Source organism: Grus americana, unplaced genomic scaffold (genome assembly GCF_028858705.1).
Source record: "Grus americana isolate bGruAme1 unplaced genomic scaffold, bGruAme1.mat scaffold_429, whole genome shotgun sequence".
NCBI lineage: Eukaryota > Metazoa > Chordata > Aves > Gruiformes > Gruidae > Grus > Grus americana.
The window spans coordinates 8,920-32,894 of record NW_026561690.1 but is presented as its reverse complement, the minus strand read 5'-3'; the positions used below and the strand labels follow the sequence as shown (position 1 = coordinate 32,894).

The 23,975-nt window shown below is 44.2% G+C and overlaps 1 protein-coding gene across 2 annotated transcripts; it reads right to left on the bottom strand.

Annotated features, from left to right (window-relative positions):
- Positions 1 to 12,468: 12,468 nt before the first annotated feature.
- On the bottom strand, positions 12,469 to 20,989 carry LOC129200723 (discoidin, CUB and LCCL domain-containing protein 2-like). Of its 2 annotated transcripts, XM_054811998.1 has the most exons (6): positions 20,512 to 20,989; positions 20,056 to 20,214; positions 19,021 to 19,114; positions 18,589 to 18,638; positions 16,793 to 16,930; positions 12,469 to 15,719 (listed from the first exon to the last, which is right to left on the bottom strand). In XM_054811998.1, exons 2-6 carry the CDS (start codon positions 20,192 to 20,194, stop codon positions 15,277 to 15,279), a joined length of 864 nt encoding a protein of 287 aa, XP_054667973.1. In that variant the 5' UTR covers positions 20,195 to 20,214; positions 20,512 to 20,989; the 3' UTR covers positions 12,469 to 15,276. The 2 variants fall into 2 exon arrangements, with proteins under 2 accessions (XP_054667973.1, XP_054667972.1); XM_054811997.1 differs by having other exon boundaries at positions 20,056 to 20,989.
- Between the last annotated feature and the right edge of the window lie 2,986 nt (positions 20,990 to 23,975).

Genomic DNA, 23,975 nt, shown 5'->3' with positions numbered 1-23,975 from the left:
ACATGTTTCCAGCCATCTGGTGGTTGCTTAAACCATTGCAAGCACATGGTGCCTGCCTTGGTGGGTTTGTGGGAGTGTGATGTAATCAATCTGCCACGCCTCCCCATATTGATATTTCAGCCATCGTCATACCACAGAGGCCTTAACCGCTTGGTTTGCTCGATTGCAGTGCACATTTCACATTCATGGATAACCTGTGCGATAGCATCCGTGGTCAAGTCCACCCCTCCGTCGTGAGCCCATTTGTATGTTGCATCCCTTCCTTGATGGCCTCATGTGTCCTGGGCCCAGCGAGCTATAAATAAATCACCCTTCTGTTGCCAGTCCAGATCCACCTGAGCCACTTCAATCCAAGCAACCTGATGGTTGCTTTGAATGTTCCTCAGTGGCCCGACTCTTGGGTACGTGGGCACCTACGTGACGTCCTTTTACAACCAGCTTCTCTAGCCGGGCAGCAGTATCTTGCCACAGTGGGGCAGCCCAGATGGGTTTGCCTCTGCGCTGCCAGTTGCTCTGCTGCCATTGCTGTAACCACCCCACAGGACATTGGCCACCGTCCATCTCTGTCAGTCCAGAGACAGAGCATCGGCCACTTTTCTCCTTCAGCAATGTCTAAAGCTGGATGGCTTTCACCTCTGCAGACTGGCTCGATTCACCTTCTCCTTCAGCAGCTTCTGCGACTCGTCATGCAGGACTCCATAGGGCAGCCTTCCACCTCTGATGCTTTCCCACGATGCGACAGGACCCGTCAGTGAACGGGGCATATGGCTTCTCATTGTCTGGCAGTTTCTTACATGGTGGGGCCTCTTCAGCAGGTGTCACCTCCTCCTCTGGCATCATTCCGAAATCTTTGCCTTCTGGCCAGTCCGTGATCACTTCCAAGATTCCCGGGTGACCGGGGTTTCCTACTGGAGCCCGCTGCGTGATCAGCGCGACACGCTTACTCCACGTAGCATCCATTGCGTGGTGTGTAGAGGGGACCCTCCCCTTTGAACCTTCAGCCCAGCACCGGCAGTTGGGGTGCCAGGAGGAGCTGTGCTTCAGCACCAATCACTTCCAAAGCAGCTCGAACCCCTTCACATGCTGCCAATATCTCTTTTTCAGTTGGAGCGTAGCGGCCTTGGATCCTCAGTATTCTCGACCTCAAGTCTTCCCTGGTACTTTCTACCAGGGACTCCAGCTAGGGCCATTCTCCCGGCTACAGTGTAGAGCACGTTCTTTACATCTGCTCCTGCCCGGACTGGCCCAAGGGCCACTGCATGGACTATTTCCTGTTTAATTTGTTCAAAGGCTTGTCGTTGCTCAGGGCCCTGTTTGAAATCGTTCTGCTTCCAGGTCACCTGATAGAGAGGGCTTACAATCAGACTGTAATTGGAGACACGCATCCTCCAGAATCCAACAACACCCAAGAAAGCTTGTGTTTCCTTTTTGCGAGTCGGCGGAGACATGGCTGCTATTTTATTGATCACATCCACTGGGATCTGTCGACACCAATCTTGCCTTTTTTTTCCTAAAAACTGAATCTCCTGTGCAGGTCCCTTGACCTTACTTAGATTTATGGCAAAACCTGCTTTCAGAAGGATTTGGACTATTGTCTTCCCTTTCTCAGAAACAACTTCTGCTGTGTTGCCCCATATAATGGTGTCATCGATGTATCGCACATGCTCCAGAGCCTCACCCTGTTCCAGCGCAGTCTGGATCAGTCCATGGCAAATGGTGGGGCTGTTTCTGCCCCTGGGGCAGTCGATTCCAGGTGTACTGGGTGCCCCTCCAAGTGAAAGCAAACTGTGGCCTGCGCTCTGCCACCAAAGGGATTGAGAAAAAACGCATTCCTGATATCAATTGTGGCGTAGCGCTTGGCTGCCTTTGGCTCCAGTTCGTATTGAAGTTCTAGCATGTCCGGCACGGCAGCGCTCAGCGGTGGCATGACTTCATTCAGGCCACGATAGTCTACCGTCAGTCTCCACTCCCCATTCTGCACTGGCCACAGGGGAGCGTTAAAGGGTGAGCGGGTTCTGCTCATCACTCCCTGGCTCTCCAGCTGACGAACCAGCTTATGGATGGGAATCGGGGAGTCTCGGTTGGTGTGATAGTGCCACTGGTGCACCATCGTGGTAGCGATTGGCACCTGTTGGTCTTGGACCCTCAGTAACCCCACACCAGAAGGGTCCTCTGAGAGACTGGGCAAGGTAGACAGCTGTTCAGTTTCCTCTGTCTCCAAGGCAGCTATGCCAAGAGCCCACCGGTACCCTTTTGGGTCCCTGAAATACCCTCTCTGGAGGCAGTCTGTGCCCGGGATGCATGGAGCCTCTGGGCCAGTCACAATGCGGGGCTTTTGCCACTCATTCCCGGTTAGACTCACTTTGGCCTCCAGCAGTACAGTCAGCTGTTGGGATCCCCCTGTCGCTCCAGAAATACAGGTGGGTTCTGCCCCTTCATGGCTGGATGGCGTTAGGGTACACTGTGCAGCGGTGTCCACTAGAGCCTTATACTCCTGTGGATCTGACGTGCCAGGCCATCGAATCCACACAGTCCAGTAGACCTGGTTGTCTCTAATCTTGGTCATTGTGTTCATTACTCACTTCTTGCAAAAATGACTTAGCAGTCCCTTCAAGAGGATTATAAGTATGATCAGACCTTCCACTCTGTCTAGGGAACTGCCCGCTGGAGACTGGATCAGCAATTTTCCGGGAAGAACCCCATTTAAAATTGTTTTGCCTTGCAACTCACGTACCCATATGGTCACGGTAGGTTCTCCATCCCACTTCCTCATGTCCTCTCCATGGTCATGCAGGTAAACCACAAGGTGGCTTGTGGTGTGTACCCACTGTATCCTCTCTCTTGAGCAGAGGAACACTTACTCCTAATAGCTGAGATACTGGTCCGTACAAGGGAACAGCACATATCCTCTTTGAGTTGCAACAGTGGTGCACTCCATACAAACTTCCACCCATGGGTCGGGTACATTGGACCTCATCTGGACCTGTGGGTAACTGCATGTTGTCCGGGTCATAATAAACCATCTCCCGCATGGCTAATTCCCTCGAGTACTGGATACCTCTCTCTGTGGTGGTCCGCTTGCCTGGATGACATCCAACATCTTCGCTGAAGGGATACCTTTCCCTTACGCCTGACAGAAGTCGCCTCCAGAGGCTGAGGGCTTGTGTCTTTTTTCCCAATCGCCCTTGTCAATGTCCCCTTCCCTGGACAGGGATCCCAGCTGCTTGGCTTCCCTGCCCTCTAATTCCAGGCTACTGGCCCCGTTATCCCAGCATCGGAGCAGCCAGATGACAATGTGCTCGCCTGGACGGCGGCTGATCTCGTTTTTCACGTCTCGCAGCTCACTCAGGGACAGGGATCGGGTGATTACCTCTGGCTCTGCCTCCTCCTCCTGTTCTTGTGATGGTCCTGGTTCATCGTCATCCCCTACTAAGGGAACTGATTTTTTTTGTGTATTTGTTCTTATATATAGGGGTGACTGATACCAGCACGGGTTGGGGTTTTGGTTCAGCTGCAGCACGTGTCACTTGGATTTGAGTAGCAGCAGTGCCTGTTGCTGGGGCTGGAGTTGCCACAGTGGTTGTCAGACTGTTTTCCCTCTCTTCCTCCTGAAGGTGCTGCCTGATATTGAGCAGTGTTTGGTAGATACTGGCCAGGGCCCAGCATAGTGCAGTACGTTGTGCCTCTTTGGAATAGCCACAGTATTTTCCTTTCACATGTTCTATTGCTTCATCAGGGTCCCGTAGTTGTTCGGGAGTGAAGTTCCAAACCACTGGAGGTGAGAAGGTCTCTTGGTACCTGCCCATATTCTCCCACATGCCGTGCCACCCATGACTATCCAGCCTCGGGGCAGATCTCTGTGTGGTGTTCTTAAAACAATTTTTTTGTAACACTGAACAAGGCCTGAAACACATTCAGGAGACAGCAATAGGAGCATAGTGGCTTGAACATCCCAAGGGTATTCAAAAGTCTCAAAAGCTGTTTTAACCAGCTTGAAGGAAAAAAGGGGAGGTGAAAGAGTGGAAGAAAGTTCCCCCCCCCCCATCTTCCCCATATATTGGGTGCGATTATTAATAAATTCTGAGAGATGTCATCTGAGGTATGGGCATGAAGCAATGCCACATACACATACCAGCTTAACCTCATGACCAGTGATGTTATCATATCATAAGCTGATATTACACAGCATGGCGTAATGAGAATCGTGACCCCTCTCCCAGAGGTGATAGACAGCAGCACAGGGAATACCTGCAGCAAGTGTGGGTTTCCATAATGTGCACATGTGAACAAACAAACCACCATTGTGACCAGCAACTATTTAACTAATATAACAAATGTGTGTAACAACTTTAACACATTCAGGTCAGATCTGTTGTTCTCTCAACCCTTTGAGCCCCACATTGGGTGCCAAAAAGGATTGTCATGGTTTAGCCCCAGCTGGCAGCTGGGAACCATATGGCCACTCGCTCACTCCTCCCTGCTGTGGGATGGGGAGGAGAATCAGAAGAAAAAGGCAAAACTCATGGGTTGGGACAAGGACAGTTTACTGGGACAGCAAAGGAAGAGGAAAATAACAACAACAAAACTAATAAAATAATATGATACACAATGCAATTTGCTCACCACACCCAGGCTGTCCCAGAGCAGCGATCCCTCCTCCCAGGCTAGTTCCCCCCTTAAATACTGAGCGTGATGTCATGATATGGGATACCTCTTTGGTTAGTTTATGTCAGTTTTTCCGGCTCGGTCCCTTCCCAGCTTCTTGTGAAAATTCACTCTATCTATCTCAGCTGAAAACCAGGACAGTGTTTTGTAATGCTGTAATTTCTGATATAGAATATTACTTACTTTAGCACAGCAGGAGCTAAAAACAAATCTTGAATCTCAGCAAGATTCCTGTGAATCAGAAATTTTCACTGCTGTGTCATGAGATTGAACAATACATCAATTATCAGTTCAAGACAGGTACTATGTTCATGTCTGTCTGCACTCCTGTTAAGGTACCTATCTGTGTATCTGCTAGACTGCAGTGAATGTTCCCATGCAAATTCTGCAGCTTTGTGATGGGATCCTCTGTGGGATGGGGCATTGAGACAGATTTCCCTGGATCTCTACTTACAGGGAGCTCCTTAAAGAACAGAAGGGCTTTTCAATTCAAAAAACTGGAGCAACATAAGAAGAGGAGAATCAGAGTGACTACAGCAAAACACATAAGACAACATAAATTCTGTCTGTTCCTGTGGTGTAGGTGTCAGCTTTGTGTCAGCGTGGTTCAGGCTTCAGTATGGTTTTTAGGCTTGGTTTCAGTGCCACCTGGGTTTTGCACTCTCTAGCCTTTAGGATGCCTCTCTGCCGCTCTTGTGCTGTGGTGGTACCTGTCTGCTCCTCTCCATGGAGTCTGTCATCTTTACAACATCCTTTCTTAGCTAGAATGGTAGAATTTGAAGTGTAGACAATCACAGATAATTGTAAAAGACCTTTGTTCTTATTTTTCTGGTCAGTTTCTTTATAGTGCATTTTGTATGACAGTCCACACTGGTTTTAATGTCTTGTACGGAGGAGTTTTCTAGTGGTTTGTCCAATTTTCATCTTTCCTTTAAATTGAGTTTACTACGGTAGAGCAGAGATGACTATTAAAAGTAACATTCTGTTTTTCTCTGCCTTTGAAGTATGAAGGAGTATAAAATATCACTGGCCGTTTTGATTTATTTGCATCAAGGTCTTAATTACTTTTTTTATAGCCTCTTAGAGGTATGTGTGAAACTTGTCTGCCTTTTGATCTTAAACTAAAAAACCTACTATTTTAAAGGTCCTCATCATTTAAAATTCCCTCTGCTCTATTTTCTTTGCAGCCATTCCTCATTTGTTCCTAATAATTGCTATGAAAAGCTCTTTTTCTTGCCTCCTTAGTTCATGAAATGTAAAAGAGAGCGCTTTTCATGACTTTGGCAGCTAAGGAATGTTGTTTAACTGTTGAAACAAGGTTTACCTTTTAAACTGTTCCATCTAAGTTGACACTATAAATCTTGACTGAAAACAGGACTGCAAAATTTTGCAGTCATTGACAGGTCAGGGAGTGTGATGAGCTTTTCAAAACTATTAATACAGACATGGTATATGTGTTGTGACAGAACCTTCCACTGCACTTCTTTCCTCTCTCTGCCTCCATGTGCTTTCCTTTCCTGAGCAGGTTTGTAAGATGCCATGACAGAGGCTGCACTTCTACGCTTTGCTTGCACCAAAGGAATTTCCTGACTAATTATGTAGCTTTTTCAAATCCTTTTCTTAAAGGAATTGAGGCTTTCTGCGTGGTCTATCTGCTGTGCCCTCTCCTTTGCCAAAAGCCATGAAGCCGTGGCCCAATTTCAGCCAAACTTCAAAGAGCATGAGCTTCGAGGATTTTTTTGTTTTTTGTTTTTTGGTTTGGTTTTTTTTTTCGTTTGTTTGTTTTAAATTCGATGGCTGGGTGAAGAAGACCCTGATGTGGTTTAGGCCCAGCCGGCCGCTGAGCGCCACTGGGCCGCTCGCTCACCCCTCCCCCAGTGGGATGGGGAGGAGAACGGAAAAACAATGGCAAAGCCTCGAGGATTGGGATAAGGGCAGGTTACTGGGACAGCAAGGGAGAGGGAAAACAATCAACAACAGTACTGATAACAGATATTCACAATGGGTGATAACAGAGAACAATTTACCAATCCCATGACCGACCAAGACCGACTGGACGCTCAGCCCGTCCCGGAACCACGCCGAAACTGCGCTGCCCCCCTCCTGCCCGACTAGCCCCCCTTTTATGGTGAGCATGATGTCACATGGTATGGAATAGCCCCCAGCCAGCTTGGGTCACCTGTCCTGGCTCCTTGTGAAATTAACTCTATCCTTGCCAGAACCGGGACAGAACCAAACAAGTGCTTCCCGCTGCAGAGCAGTGGACAGGACTCACCTATGAACCTTCCATTTTGCAGCAGCATTATCAGGTATTTTGGAGGAGAGCATGTGCCAGGAGGCAAAAGACAGAAGGTCAATGCTGGGTGGAAGTTTCCACAGCTGACATGTTAACCAGTGCACTGGCATCTCTGGCCAGGGACTTCCCAGGGAGGTGGTGTCACATGAAAGGGTATGAGTCTGATACATGGCTGAGGGAGGCCCTCCTGTTGAGTCATGAGGTTCAGAAAGGATTCCCTTGCTTTCTAAACTTGTGTTGGAGAGGGGTCTAGGTGTGACTAGGTCCAGTCTTAGTCCCAGACTTGGTCAGCGGTCTAAAGGATTATGTGTGTAGCCACTTATCAGAGCCCCATAAAGGACTTTCTCTGACACAGTTTCACAAAGTTGAAAAAGGTAATTTATTAAGGTGACAGATATAAAAAATTTGGAATTGCCATTGATAAATGCACTTACTGCAGTAGCACTAATATATGATGATAGTGCCAGCAAAATCCTGTCCTGGGTATTCTTCACCAAAAGGTGAAGGCATAATGCTTACCAAGAAGGCGTCCCTATCTTGGGTGGAGCAGGAGCACAGCCTGTCGACTGCCTCTTCAGGGTCTTCAATCTCTTCTCTACCTCCCTGGGGGTATTTTCCTCAATATCATTTATACCCTAACCTTAGCTGTTCCTCTCCCTGGGGTGACATTTAACATGATTTGGGTAGACAGTCGAGTACTATAGTCATGTATGTTTAGCATGTACTTCTTTAAGCTCATTATCATATTCAGGGATGTCAACTGTAATATTCATTTCGCAGATAATCAAGCAAACTGTCTCATTCTGGGCACTGTGGCCTTCAAGATTCTGTGATGAAACCATCAAACATCCACAATGCTTGCACAAGAGATAAGCAGACACCAGCGTTTTTAACATCTTATGTTCAATTCTCACAAATGGTCATGGCAGCAAGCCTGTCAGAGTTCAGGGAGCATCTGGATGATGCTCTTAGTCATATGATTTAATTTTAGCGAGTCTTTTTAGGAGCAGAGAGTTGGACTTGATGATCTTTATGGGTCCCTTCCAACCTGAAGTATTCTATGATTTCACTTCCTTTAGAGTAGTAATAATACAGTGCCGCAAGCTGAGCTCTTCTCAGATGAAGATGTATTTTAGCAAATTATTTTTCCTCTCCTGTGCAAGTGCTAGGCATCTTGGTAGTAAGAAATTTGGCATAACTCCTCCCTTTAGACAAAAAAAAAAAAAGAGAAGCGTGCATTCCTCCCTCTACAGGGGAGCGAATACCTGTACTAATATTCTGTACAGCAGGCAATGCTGCTTTTACTGGTACAACAGGGGAAAAAAAAAATGCAAGAACTTGTAGAAACAGTAAGAATGTAATTCCCAGTGTGTGAGAGGCTGTGTAAGATGAATGCTGGAAGTTGCTTCAGTTGCTTCAACTGTTTATTGGTGGTGGTTTTGAATACTGCTGAGGCTTTTTGTGGGAGCAAAGGAAACCTCTTCCGTGATTACCCGAGTCGGTGTGTGGTGATGCTGAGCGGCTGTTGCACTGCTGGAAGGTGACCAGGCAGTGAGGTGCAGTCCCCCTGCAGCCCTTGTGCTCCCTGTGGCTAGAGACACTGCAGCAGAATTCTGGCAGTTTCCAGGCATAGAAAGTGGGTCACGACTAACTGTGGAAGTACCAGTAAGCCGCCGCCGCCGCCGCTGCCGCCGCCGTCGTCGTCGTCGTAGTAGTAGGCGGCAGTTGTGCTGCTGGGTATCCTGCTTTCCAGGTGAGACGCTGAAACAAAGTCTGACCATTTTTGTTTATAAGAGTTTTAGCTTAACTTCATTACCAAATTCTACTTTGGGCTAATTTCTCCTAATAATAGTTACAGCATTTAAATATATTAGTGGTGTGGTCTACTTCAGAGGTAGTTAAAGTGACAATTAAAGCATTTTTTTTGCAGTAACAAGGCTGCCTTTGGATTTTTTTTTGGATGCAGGAAAAAAAAAACACCCCAAAACCTTCACAGAATTACTGCAGGTACAGAGCACATCTTTGAATCCACTTTTGTGAGGTTATAAAATAAACCTATAGAATGGCTTGAATAGCCCTGTTCCTGGGATTTCTGAAGGAATATTTTAATCAATCATCCATGCATTTGTGTCAGATGTTTGATACATAAAGCACAGATTCTTTTTTGCCTTTGTTTCAGAAAGATTCATGTACTAGACCAGGCCAATATAAAGGAACCTTCCTGGGCAGAATAGATTCTGGCACTCAGCCCATTGTCTCCAAAAGCTGGTTTTGGAGAGCTAAAATCTTGTGAAGCTGCAGCATGTTCAGGAGCAAGGCAAATGAACTGCAGGCACTTAGAAAATAACGTAAGAAAGACTTAAAAATTATTTATGGACTATTATAATGTATTGTGGCACTGTGTCAGTGTGAAACCTAATCTATAGACTTCCACTTTCCCCCTCAATTGCATCATGTTTTGAACTCTGTCTTGCTTAAAGCCAGGTACAAAGGTAAAAAGACTAAAAAGAAGCACACATTATTTAATGTTTTAGGTAGACTGTGATTTTTACTGTAATTTCACCATAGAGTTGTGTTTGTGTAGTCACCCTAGGTAAGTTCAGCATGCAGACAGACATGCACTTAAAAGCTGTTTTAGGCTTCTGCCAATGTGAATGTAGGTAGGAGTCTTTGTTCCAATTTCATGTGCAGTACTGTCATTACATGTCCAAAAAAAAAAAAAAAAAAAAAAAAAGTTCTTTTCCTTTTGCAAGGCAGCAGAGACAGCTATTGGTATAAATTTCTGGGTGTGCTGAAAACTGACACCACTTTCAAGTTTTATATGCCTTTTTTTAGATCGGAATTTGGTTACTGATCATGTAATTTCATAAAAGTCATAGTTGTGCATCTCTTGAAGTTGAACCATGGTATATTTGATTCAATTATCAATAATTGTTTTAAGAGTTACCTAAAGAAAAGTTTGAACAGACACCTTCCAAAGCTGACTTTCATTGGAATAGCACGTATAGTAATGATCCCTAGTCTCCTCACAGGTCAGCATCAGCCATTTGAAGTATGTGCATTTCATTGAAGTTTTAATGCCAAGAGACATCTGAAGTATCTAGTAGAGCAAAAGGCGTTTCTTCCAGCTTGCAAAGAGACACCTGTGAACTGCCAGTACAGGAGAAGAGTGTTTACTGCAAGCATAAGTGCTTTCTGTTTTCATCAGTATAAAACAGTACAAATGTTGAACACCTGTTCTTATGGATGAAGGACAAATTTCATTCATTTTCATGAAAAGCTTTGTTTTTTGGGGCATTTTTCTTCCTAGAAATAATGTACTATTAATGTAGTGAACAGAATATTTGACCTTTTAATTTAAGTACTTTTCATGGGCTTTCACTTGCTCTACAGCATTTGTTGGTAATTTAAAAAAAAAAAAAATTAGTATGTCAACTTTTAGAAAGCTAGATATATTTTTGCTTCAAGATTGATTGGGTTTGGTGTCCGTCTCTCTGCCCCCCCCCCCCCCAAGACGTGGAAAAACCTTAAACATGAAACTGAGACAGCCCAAGCTAAAAATAGCAACATTGCAGGGGTAAGTTGTGTTTCATGAAGAATGTATGTGTAACAGGATGCAGAACCAGATAAAGAAATGGCAAGTGTTCTGCCTTACAGAGACGGCTGTCCCACTTGAGAACAGTCCCTCTAGAACACTGGTCAACTAAAGCAGGGATGCTTGCAGGTAATCATTTTCTGAAGACAAGTCTGCTTGTAGTGTTACAAGGACATTTCAGTTTGACAAGCACAGGACTAAGCCATTTAGGATCCAATTTTAACCTTCTACTTGCAAAAAAAAAAAAAAAACCACCAAACCCAAACACTAATTATGATTAATTTAGGAACTGCAGTGTTAGAATTACGATAAAGAAGGGAAACGCTTTGAAATCAAAAGCAGAGGGTTTTTGTTTTTTTTCCCTCAGTAACTGGAAAATACCCATGGTCTTGTTGAAGAATAAACTAGAGCCTCTCTACCAGTATAGAGATCGTGTGCTGACTGGGGGGAGGGGGGCCAGGGATGGGGCAGGGATTGTCTCTGTATCTAAGAAATGGATTACTGTATTGAGTTCACATGGCAAGGTTTTGGTAGTGGTGGGGCTATGGGGTGGCTTCTGTGAGAAGCTGCTAGAAGCTTTCCCCATGTCCGATAAAGCCAGTTCCAGCTGGTTCCAATACAGACCCACTGCTGGCCAAGGCCAAGCCCATCAGCCATGGTGGTAGTGCTGCTGGGATAACAGAGTTAAGGGGCGGGGGGGAGGAACCAACAAAACCTGCTGCGGAAATAGCAGTGGAGGCGTAAGATGTGAAACAGCTCTGCAGACACGAAGGTCAGTGATGAAAGAGAAAGTGCTCCAGGCATAGGAGCAGAGATTCCCCTTTAGCCTGTGGAGAAGACCACGGTGAGGCAGGCTGTCCCCGTGCAGCCCATGGAGGTTGCTGGTGGAGCAGACACCCACCTGCAGCCCATGAAGGACCCCATGCCAGGTGGATGCCCAAAGGAGGCTGTGACCCTGTGGGATGCCTGTGCTGGGGCAGGCTCCTGGCAGGACCTGTGGCCCTGTGGAGAGAGGAGCCCACGCTGGAGCAGGTTTGCTGGCAGGACTTGTGACCCCATGGGGGACCCACACTGGAGCAGTCTCATCCTGCAGGGCCGTACTCCCTGGGAGGGACCCACACTGGAGCAGTTTGTGAAGAACTGCAGCCTGTGGGAAGAACTCATGCTGTAGAAGTTCATGGAGGGCTGTCCCCTGTGGGAGGGACCCCATGCTGGAGCAGGGGGCAGAGTGTGAGGAGTCCTCTCCCAAGAAAGAAGGAGTGGCAGAGACAAGGAGTGATGAACTGACTACAACCCCCATTCCCTATCCTCCTTTGCCACTGGGGAGAAGGAGGGAGAGAAAACAGGAAGTAAAATTAAGCCCAGGAAGAAGGGAGGGGGTTTTTAAGATTCAGTTTTATTTCTCATTATCATTCTCTGCTTTGCTTGGTACACATTAAACTAGTTTTCCCTGTCCAGCCGAGGAGGGTAGCAATAGAGTGGCCTTGGTGGGCACCTGGCATCCAGCCAGGGTCAACCCACCACAGCGCTACTGGACTGGAGCCTGACTTTCTCATGACACTAACAGTGGGCTGTTGGTGTCTTAGCCTCTGGTAACACAGGACTCCAGAGCCAGCGTTCTGCCAGCAGCAGGTGACTCCAGGGAAGCTCCCTCCTGTAAATACCACTTACCCTGCAGCAGACTCCAGCTCTTTGGTAAGTGTAACTTTATTACTTCTAACACTTGGTGAGATGGGGCAGGGACCAACCTCTCCTCTGTGGGTGGTTGCTGCTGCCAGGAACCAGTACAATGTCACTCTTGGAGGCAGGGCACATCATACTACAAGAGGGGTCGACTCATAAATAACCCTTGCATTTCCACTACAAATGAATTTTATATAAGGTGCGTATTAAATGCAGCAAACGTACTGAGTAATATGTATGTACAATTTATTTAAAAGACTTTTTAACATACATATAAAAATCCCTCACTATTTATACAGTCTAAGTTCTAGCAACATATACAAATACTGAGCAACTACAATACATGCTGAGGTAAGAACATACATTCTGGGAGAATACTCAGGCCAAACAAGATTGAAATACATTTTATATCTGTATATCTTCACATGTAAGAGAGACCCATTAAATGTACCTCTGCTTGTGTTGTGCACAGCAGATGCTGATTTTAAGTGTGTCATGCAACTTACAATTGGGAATCAATGTTCAACAGGTCATAGCATACATTTTAAACCCAACCATTACATGTTCAACCTTCTCTTCTTAGTCCTACCAGGTAACATGTTCAAAGTTGAAAGCAGGGAGCAAAGCTTGGGACCAATTTCTTTCAGAAAAGGGACTTAAATTCCTAAAAGCAACCATTCCAGGCAACAGCTCATGCTGCTCAGATAATGAATCTACAGTATGGGTGCTTAAAAATAACCCACTGTAGAGAAACTGTTTAATTCTTATCCCATCTTATCCTACAGTATATCCACAGTGCTACCATACCTGGCCTACACTAAAAAATTAAATCCAAGCGAGTTAATTTTACTGACTTGAACACATCCATTATGATAGATTAATTTTTTAACTGGTACAGTTTGAGAATGCAGAGGTTTCTTAACTTGGCTGGAATAAATATGTCACATCTTGGTGCAAACAAATAACCTCCCGCCCCTTTCAAATAAAATCAGCTCAGATCATTTTGAAGTCATAGTTGCTGCTGATGGATAAGAACACTTACCTGTTTAAGCAAAGGTTAACAAACCTTTGTTTAACAAAGGTTGCAGACTAGCTTTATCAAGCAGAAACAGTTGCAATAAAAAAAATAGAACTATAGGCAGGAATTTCTTTTTCTTGAATGGGTCTTATATACCACCCTTACTTACATTCACATTTAGACACCCAATTCTAAAAAGTAATTAATTATCATTCTCAGTGAATGAGATTGAATGATCAAAAAATTGTAGAGTTGGGCTTTAAGGTAGCACAGAGTATGTAAGAACACATTCTAGATGTTGAACAGACCATGAGTAATTCTGGATTACTGAGTTTTATATATAGCCCCTGTGCAAACAACTTTTTAAGTGATAAATTAGGATACCATACTGGTATAAAGACATGGTGGCAGCCCTCTTGAACAGTATTTTAGTTTCGATTTGGATGTTCTCCACCTAGACTAAGGACCCTGGGCAATAAACAAGGCTGAAATGAGTTACATCACAGAAACAAACAGTAACCACTGAAGTCCATAAAACTGGGGTAATGTGTCGGTAGGGGCTTTCACATGTATAAATTAATTCAGCATCCTCCCAACAGTGCTGTTACCATAAAAATAAAGCATTTTTGTTGTGGGTTTTTTCTCCTACTTAGGTTAAAAAGCTGTGCTTTGTTTCTAACAAGATAAAAAATGGCAACTATGACATCCAAATTGTTTTCATTTCATGATTACCTAGCTAAATCTAGCCTATGTTAGCTCAAATAGAAGACTGACTGCAATGTTTTCATAGCAGAGAACACTGGAACATTCAAAGGATACAACTTTCATTAAACGCTTCTGAAATGGACATGCTTTGGAACAGTACTGGTTCTCTTGCAAACGTTTTGGAATCTTCTATACTTCTAATATGAACAATTGTAAGAAAAGCCCTAAGGCTAAAGTTTTTCAATTGTGCTAAAATGTACCCTATGTGCTAAAAGTGTGTATAACACAAACTGTGCACCATTAGAGTATTTGTGTGCTTCCTTAAGCACTCATGAAGTTATATACATAGCTTGCTTTGTATATGCTCACATCTTAACACACAACAATAGGTACTCTGGGGGGAATCAGGGCAGGGGGACAGGGAGAACCTTTCTGAATTCAGTCACCTCTAACACCTGGATGCTTCTTGCACACTGACCATCAGGGAAGTCTAATTTTGAGGCAGACGCTATTCAGCGCAGCCTTCACTTAGTAGGGAAAAAAAAAAATGTAAAAGTAGTTACTGTGTAGTTTGCTTGTATGACTTTCTGCCTCCTGGATCCCTAGGAAGAACAGGACTGAGTGGCTTAGGGAGATGAGGCAGAAAACAGATTGTACAGACAATGGATTCTAGTTTTGGAAGGCTAACAAAAATGGTGGCAAACTTCTGAGGAACACACAGCTGATGATTCCTAATGCTGTGAACAAAAGCTGAAGCAATGCAATTTAGAATCAAAACTATTTTATGCCATGAAGTGAATGGGATTTTTGCCATCAGTCCTGACAGTAGTTTTTAAAATCCAAAGTTGTGCAGGCATTTTATAGAGTGTAAAATTAATTTTAGAAGCTATAGTGCTTACATATAGATCTTAGAAAATTAGGAGCTTTGAGTTTGTTTGGTCGTCCCCCCCCGAAATAGTACCATTAGCGAGAAATTACTGGCTTTCATACTTTAAACTGTTTCTCCCAATTTAGCATTCACATCTATGAATTACTGAAGCTAATCTTGAAGAGTTCTTCTCTCATGTCTGACAGACAACTGTACAGTAGTAATAAAAACGTCCACAGTTTTGCAGGAAACAAGCTGTCATTACATATACAGCTTAAGGAAAGGCAGAATTACTGGTTTCCCAGACCTCCAATACCACATCTTTTGGTTGAACATTGTATTATTTAAGACTAACAATATCAAAACAACGCGATTAAAAAGTGAAACTGTCAGCTTCATGGAATTGGCTTTTAAAAAGCAAGCCATCATTCTACCTTACTCGTGAGCTAACTCAGTTCATCCTTACTCCCAGCGGAATGGGCCACACTCTGTGGTACCTGGTACACCAATTCATCAGTGGCACCTGGCCCCGGCTGCCCCTTTGGTGTGTCATACAGCACCTGTGCTGATGATGCGCTGTCTGTCCTAGATAAGAGTTTATTGTAAGTTCCCACCAGTGGAGGAGCTTGATTCCCTGCAGCTTTGAAGGTGGAAATGGAAGGAACGCCAAGAGGGGTGCTGGGATGGTTGGACATGTCCATGATTATTGGAGTTGCATATTCCGGTCCCGTTATAGGTAGCGGTTCAGCATAAGCATGGTAAACTTCTTGTATGGGTGAATTGTAAGGGTCCAAATCGGCGTAACTTGCTTCTTTCCCTTCCTCTGGTTTAAAGGTTGATCTCTGATGAAGCGTGCCGACAATTCCCCCTACCAGTGGCTGAGCATACTCTGTGTTGTGAGCCCCAGCAAAACAAAAATAAAAACACACTTAATGGAAGTCATTTTACAGTGGCATCACATTAAATACCACCTGTCGATAGTGACACAGGAATTATTATCCTAGATCAAACCAGTGGCATCTCTCTGCCATTGCTTTGGAAAAAAAAAGTCATTTCCACCCAATAGTTAAAGCCGTCGGGATACTACAACATCCTGACTTCTCAGGTTTATACTTCTTCCCTTATGAGCTGTGATTTCCCATGCTGTAAATCTGCCTCAAAACAAAGTTATTTTTATGTGCTTCCTGGCAAAATTAGAATTAAATGAAATTATCCTAGCCTGGCTTTGGATAAAGCAGTACTTGGGGTGGAGGGTTTGTCATCTGAGGGGGGAAGCCTGCAGGTGGTCAGCTGAGATGTTTTAGTTCAACAGATAATCTGAGTTACAAAAGCCAGAGGTGAGAAACCTGGCGAGCTGGATAAAAACAAGCAAGCAGCCAAAAAGAGAAAAGTAATTCTTCTTGTTGTGAAGCTGTAATTCCTGCGCGTCTGCATACTTCTGCCATCAGCATGTAAGCACAGAACCAAAGGCACAGTCAGTCATCTTCCTCTAATGACTGGTTCACCAAGGAAAGGGCATACGCCGCTATCAGTAACAACTCCTTTTCTAAATCAAAACAATGATTTAATCCATACAATCAGTGCAGGGAACCAAGTGCCACATTTCAGATTTGTGCGTAAAGGTAATGGGGTGAAATTATTTCTAGTGCATGAAAACATAACCAAAAAAAAAAAAATCTTTCAACCCTTTATGGGGTTTAACAACAAGTGAAGAAACTTTCAGTTATTGCATTAGCTTGGGAAAAGTGTCTATCCACAGCACATCAAGTCAACATACTTTTATGATGCACCAAGAACAGATCTGAAGAAGCTTGGATTTTAAGAAATGCACTTACCAACAGAACTATTCTTTTCTCCTCTCTTCCCCAAAACAAACAGGATATAATTAAATGTAGCCAAATTCCTGACATTTTTAATCCATATTATATATATTACATAGCCCTCAAAACCAATAAAATGTACCTGCAGACTCTGTTTGCAGCATTGTTGGGACTTCTCTTGGTCTTAGGTGACCAATTTCACTGCTGCTGTAGCGTACGGGAGTTTCTTCATGTTCTGCTGATTTCGTTGGGAGAAACTGCTTCATTCCTTTCCACCACCCTTCATGTGGATTTAAAAACAAACACACACCTCCTAAGACTGCACATATACTGTGTTTTAAGCTACTAAAACATTTTTACACCACAGCTTGTATTTTGTAGTAGCAGGTAAACAACTCGATTATCAGTATTTGCATGACCCTAAGGTTACAAGATATTTTAGTATTTTCTGGCAGACTGAAGATTCAGAAACAGAAGATTCACCCAATCAACTCGCCTGACTTCCCACGCCTTCAAACACCAGCAGAACTTCTGCAGTCTAGCGACTCTATTCCTGAATGTCCATTAGCAGCAGTGCTGGGGCTACTTATCACATTAATAAACTCAGAAAATACAACACAGAAAATACTGAGAAGTCAGCCATGATTCCAATTTGTAAATCAAGTATTTACACAAAATTTGAGACAACCTCAGTTAATAACCTAAGAGTACATTTAATGAATGTGGTTTCTGGCTGTTAATGTCACGTTTCTAACTCACATTGCAGAAAAAGGCTGATCAGTGAATATTTGCAAAAAACCTGAATAAAGAGGATTTCTGACATCAGTGGAAATGACAAGGAGTGACTGTGGTAGGGAGGGTTGGTTTTGTCACATTCCTTGCCCTCCCTTCCCCAGTAGCCAGAGCCACTCTAGTTTTGCTGTCCATTAACATATTTCATCCCCACTGTAAGAGACCATCCTGTAGGAGATTCAAAACCACAGAACACTGTTTAACAAAATTTGAGGTAGCCTGTGGGAGGGGACAGGCAGAGGTTCCACAGAGAAGCGTGGCAACATTATTTTCATACTGCATTGTGCAAAACTTCCTTTTAAAACAGATCTACATACTGAATGTTTAAATTTAAACAAACAGGAAAGAAAACCTAGGCATGTCCATCACTGACAATTAAATACGGAATATTTTGAATCTAACATTCTAAGCCAACAATGCTGTGACCTACTGGAAATGGACAGGCAGTAAATAAAAATAAGGTTGTTAAAAGGTTTCTTGTCTAAAGGATAAGGCATACTTAAAACTGCCAGTGAGCAAACACACAGGTGGAAATTTTCAACATGAAGACGGAGAAGTGAAGCACGGTCATACCAACAGTACAAACCAGCTGCTGCACCACCCCTTTATGCTGTAGCAGAAGCATTTTCAGGACACTTGCAATGCGCTGATCAGACTGTCTGATCTTAAGTTAATGGGGCACAAGACCGTGGGATGGAAAATATGCCTAAAAGGGGCTGCAAACAATCCCACATGCTTACTAGAGCAATGAAGAGACACAAAGTTGACAGACCTTGTGCACTAGGATGAACAATTTTTCTAGGACAAAAGTAGTACCAAATATTTGATTATCAAATGTATAAAGACATTCCTCATAAATTATTTCCCCCCCCCCATGTTGTATAATTAAGAGGTTTTATACTTTACTAAAAAAACACAACCAAAAACTGGAGCTGTAACCGCTAACAGGAAACAAGGCATTTTCTATTTCTGGAAATAATTCAGAGAATGAAGCAGTTAAGTCTGTACAGAAAAAGAAATTCAGTGTTCACTATGCCTACATCAGCATTAGAGAAGCTTCTGCTAGTGGAAATTGTCCGTGTTACTGCATCTGAAACACACATCGAACCAAAAATGCCAAGGGATTTCATAAAACCATTTTGTTACCTGCACGATCCCAGTAAGGTAGATCGTAAGTGCCCTCAGTTTTTTTCTTGCTGTAAAAAAAAAAAAGAAAAAAAGAGTATTTTAGGTAGTCTGCTTATCAGAAGATGCATTAATTAATGCTCAGCAACTACCACCTTGACTGTAACTGGTCCTCAAATTTAAAGTAAAAGCACCAGTAACCTGGCTTGCCATCACCAGTCTGCTGCTACTGGAGAAACCAGTTTTCAGTAAAAGCACGTCTAATGAAAATAGTTACAAAAAGCTGTTTTCACTGTGCTCACTATTCAAGTCAACGTTGTCTCACAGAGAATACAATTCTGAAAATTCCGCAAATGTGGACCATGTAGTTCCCATAGCAATACATGCAGCATTCCCTTCCCACACACCAGGCTAACATTCATTTAAAGTACTTTCATTAATCTATTCATTTACCGGTTTCTCCAATGCCACGCACAAACTAAGATAAGAATCAGAGTAGTGAAGACCATCACCAGCACTGGAACCAGAACTGCTGTCAATGCCACATCTGAAAGCCATTAAATTAAGTGGTGTCAGACAGAAGAGCCTCTCATCAATCAGTTTGTAGTTTGAAAATGACTTGGGTAAAGCACATAGTTTTCATCTATAGCGTCTATCCCACTTGATCCCCCAGCTAAGCTACTCTGCTGGATGCTCCCACACTGTAAACAGCCATTAACATCTAGCTCTTCTACATGTATTCACAGCAGGTATTTTTGCAAGGTTTTTAATCTAAATCAAAAGATTTGTTTTCATGTAAGTTTTCTGTTAGAACAATGCATTTTATTATTAGCAGGAAAAATCAAAAGAGCCCAGGAATACACAAGTATGATGTGAACCTCCTGTAAGAAGAAAATACCACAGTACCTTAACAGTTAATCACAATCAGCCTATGCTGGGTCTGCATGTGACAGGAGGCCATCCTGCCCCTGCCATCCAAAGGACACTTCACCAATGCCTGCATCTGCAGTGATCTTGCTCCCTTTTCTGACAATTTTCTTTGATAAACAACATGATGATGCCAAATGATGTTTTTTTCAAATTTCATGCCAACATGACTGGTCCATAAAAGATTAGCTATGTCAAAAGTGTTTTGTCCTAAGAAATTATCAAATTAAATAACAAGGTAGTTACATCTGATTAATTCTGAAGGGGAAGTCCAAGTTGCAACTTTCTCCTTCTGACAAACTCTGTTCCGTAATTAAAAGCTGAACTCCATTTAAACAAGTTTTGAAAGACAGAACTTATAGAGACTTGGAAGACTGGTTTTGTTTCTGCATGCAGTATGCAACTGTACATTTTTTATCATATATACATTTAATAACTGGTAAATATTAAAAATATTGATAATTTGCAATAATATATTAAATCTTGAGAAAATTTACACTTAGTATATGCCAAAGTACTGTAAGGAGTTCCCAAACACTCCTATTGCTTAACTGTGCATACCTTTGGTTACACTTGGAGTCACTGTGGTGTTTTTTATTTCAGGTGTGAAAGTTGTTTTATCTGTCTGCAATGAAGTCTTCACTGAATGAATGAAGTCATCACTGAAGTCATCATTCTTGTTCTGAGGTGGGGGTGGCATGGTGATTTTAGGAGCACGGCCTTTAAAAGAAAAGATTTTATAAAAAAAGGTTTTTAAAGTGCTAGTTTTCCATGCTTCCTTTTCAGGAGAAGACAGCTGGAACAGTTTGCTCTAAAGCTTTTGTTCATGTTATATAATGAGGAAAAAAACCCCATGAATCAATAACATGGAAAGCAAGTCACTGATATCTTTTGAAACAGTTATTTTCTAATTTACCCTGTTTATGCCTAAACTAGGTATCTTCCAGGTTAAGTGTAGTAACTCTGGAAGAAATTCGGAAGTATCAGTTACAGAAGGATTATGCAGCTAAGAAGTACCTTTTTTCTCATTGTCGTGGTTTAGCCCCAGCCGGCAGTTAAGCACCACGCAGCAACTCGCTCACTCCCCCCACCTCAAGGGGATGAGGAGGGGAATGGGAAAACAAACTCATGGCTTGAGATAAAGACAGTTTAATAGCATAACAAAGGAAGAGAAAATAATACTACTACTACTACTAATAATACAACTGATGCACAAATGCAATTGCTCACCACATGCAAACGGCAAATAAAACAACCTGATGCCCAGTCTGTTTCCAAGCAGTGACTCTACCGCCCAACTCGCTTCCCCAGTTATATATGAATCATGATGCTATATATTAGGGAATATCCCTTTGGCCAATCTGGGTCAGCTGTCCTGGCTGCATCCCCTCCCAGCTTCTTGTGCACCTGGCAAGGCGTGAGAAGCTGAAAGGTCCTTGACTTAGTGTAGGCACTAAAACTACGTAGCAACAACTAAAAGCATCAGTGTTATCAACATTATTCTCATACTAATCCAAAACACAGCACTATAGCATCTACTAGAAAGAAAATTAACTCTAAGTCGAAACCAGGACAGTATCCACGCCTTAATCCATACCATCTATGTCATGCCCAGGTCTTATATTTCCCAATACATTCCAATTAATCACCATCACTTTTCCTGTCTTTTGAAAGTACAGTCTTTTTACTGTACATGCCGGTATCACTCCCTTAGTCTATGTCCTTCCCTCTAAATCCCTCAAAAATGTTCATCGAGTTCATTTCATCCATGACTTTGGGCTTCATCTGCCGCAACAGTCTCTCGGGGCAGAAGCGATGGTGTGTACTGTTGGATTGTTGCATGCTGCATCCGGAGCTCACGGCTGCTGTATCTGGCATGGTCCAATCTCATGGCCTGCAGGTTAAAGGTGTCAATCTCAAGGAAGTTGCTGGGCGCTTGTTGCTGTAGCCAGTTCTGGTTTCATCATCGCTGCACTTTGCTCATTTTCATCAAAGTTATTCTTCATTTATCTGGGTGATTCTTACTGTAATACTCCTATTATGGTATTTAGCAATCAAAGTAGAGATGACATGCATTATTATGTAGCAATTCACACCATACAACTTAATTTATTGGCTATTCTCACCCAAAATTACTTCCTCATCTTTCTGCATCACCCACCAAGCACACCCAGGTCCTTGAGCAAAAGCAATGCCACAGATGGGTTTGCCTTCATTGGGCAGGGCCAGCTCGATTGGTAGATCCCCTGGTGTTAAACTAGCCAGGTGGCCTTTGCTAAACGTGTATCCCAATGTTTGAAAGTCCCACCACCCACCGCTCTCAGTGCAGTCTTTAGCAGTCCATTGTACCATTGGATTTTCCCAGAGGCTGGTGCATGACAGGGGATGTGATACACCACTCCATGCCATGCTCTTTGGCCCAGGTGTCTATGAGGTTGTTGCGGAAATGAGCCCCATTGTCTGACTCAGTTCTTTCTGGGGTGCCATGTCCCCACAGGACTTGCTTTTCAAAGCCCAGGATAGTGTTCCGGGTGGTGGCATGGGGCATGGGACATGTTTCCAGCCATCTGGTGGTTGCTTAAACCATTGCAAGCACATGGTGCCTGCCTTGGTGGGTTTGTGGGAGTGTGATGTAATCAATCTGCCACGCCTCCCCATATTGATATTTCAGCCATCGTCATACCACAGAGGCCTTAACCGCTTGGTTTGCTCGATTGCAGTGCACATTTCACATTCATGGATAACCTGTGCGATAGCATCCGTGGTCAAGTCCACCCCTCCGTCGTGAGCCCATTTGTATGTTGCATCCCTTCCTTGATGGCCTCATGTGTCCTGGGCCCAGCGAGCTATAAATAAATCACCCTTCTGTTGCCAGTCCAGATCCACCTGAGCCACTTCAATCCAAGCAACCTGATGGTTGCTTTGAATGTTCCTCAGTGGCCCGACTCTTGGGTACGTGGGCACCTACGTGACGTCCTTTTACAACCAGCTTCTCTAGCCGGGCAGCAGTATCTTGCCACAGTGGGGCAGCCCAGATGGGTTTGCCTCTGCGCTGCCAGTTGCTCTGCTGCCATTGCTGTAACCACCCCACAGGACATTGGCCACCGTCCATCTCTGTCAGTCCAGAGACAGAGCATCGGCCACTTTTCTCCTTCAGCAATGTCTAAAGCTGGATGGCTTTCACCTCTGCAGACTGGCTCGATTCACCTTCTCCTTCAGCAGCTTCTGCGACTCGTCATGCAGGACTCCATAGGGCAGCCTTCCACCTCTGATGCTTTCCCACGATGCGACAGGACCCGTCAGTGAACGGGGCATATGGCTTCTCATTGTCTGGCAGTTTCTTACATGGTGGGGCCTCTTCAGCAGGTGTCACCTCCTCCTCTGGCATCATTCCGAAATCTTTGCCTTCTGGCCAGTCCGTGATCACTTCCAAGATTCCCGGGTGACCGGGGTTTCCTACTGGAGCCCGCTGCGTGATCAGCGCGACACGCTTACTCCACGTAGCATCCATTGCGTGGTGTGTAGAGGGGACCCTCCCCCTTTGAACCTTCAGCCCAGCACCGGCAGTTGGGGTGCCAGGAGGAGCTGTGCTTCAGCACCAATCACTTCCAAAGCAGCTCGAACCCCTTCACATGCTGCCAATATCTCTTTTTCAGTTGGAGCGTAGCGGCCTTGGATCCTCAGTATTCTCGACCTCAAGTCTTCCCTGGTACTTTCTACCAGGGACTCCAGCTAGGGCCATTCTCCCCGGCTACAGTGTAGAGCACGTTCTTTACATCTGCTCCTGCCCGGACTGGCCCAAGGGCCACTGCATGGACTATTTCCTGTTTAATTTGTTCAAAGGCTTGTCGTTGCTCAGGGCCCTGTTTGAAATCGTTCTGCTTCCAGGTCACCTGATAGAGAGGGCTTACAATCAGACTGTAATTGGAGACACGCATCCTCCAGAATCCAACAACACCCAAGAAAGCTTGTGTTTCCTTTTTGCGAGTCGGCGGAGACATGGCTGCTATTTTATTGATCACATCCACTGGGATCTGTCGACACCAATCTTGCCTTTTTTTTCCTAAAAACTGAATCTCCTGTGCAGGTCCCTTGACCTTACTTAGATTTATGGCAAAACCTGCTTTCAGAAGGATTTGGACTATTGTCTTCCCTTTCTCAGAAACAACTTCTGCTGTGTTGCCCCATATAATGGTGTCATCGATGTATCGCACATGCTCCAGAGCCTCACCCTGTTCCAGCGCAGTCTGGATCAGTCCATGGCAAATGGTGGGGCTGTTTCTGCCCCTGGGGCAGTCGATTCCAGGTGTACTGGGTGCCCCTCCAAGTGAAAGCAAACTGTGGCCTGCGCTCTGCCACCAAAGGGATTGAGAAAAAACGCATTCCTGATATCAATTGTGGCGTAGCGCTTGGCTGCCTTTGGCTCCAGTTCGTATTGAAGTTCTAGCATGTCCGGCACGGCAGCGCTCAGCGGTGGCATG

Bases quoted from the DNA above. Each gene is read 5' to 3' on its own strand.
- LOC129200723 (XM_054811997.1), bottom strand. From the start codon at position 20,194: ATGCCACCCCCACCTCAGAACAAGAATGATGACTTCAGTGATGACTTC. The intron at 19,115-20,055 runs GTATGCACAGTT...AATGGCTTTCAG, and splicing joins GACTCCAAGTGTAACCAAAG to ATGTGGCATTGACAGCAGTT. The intron at 16,931-18,588 runs GTAACAAAATGG...ATCCACATGAAG, and splicing joins ACCTTACTGGGATCGTGCAG to GGTGGTGGAAAGGAATGAAG.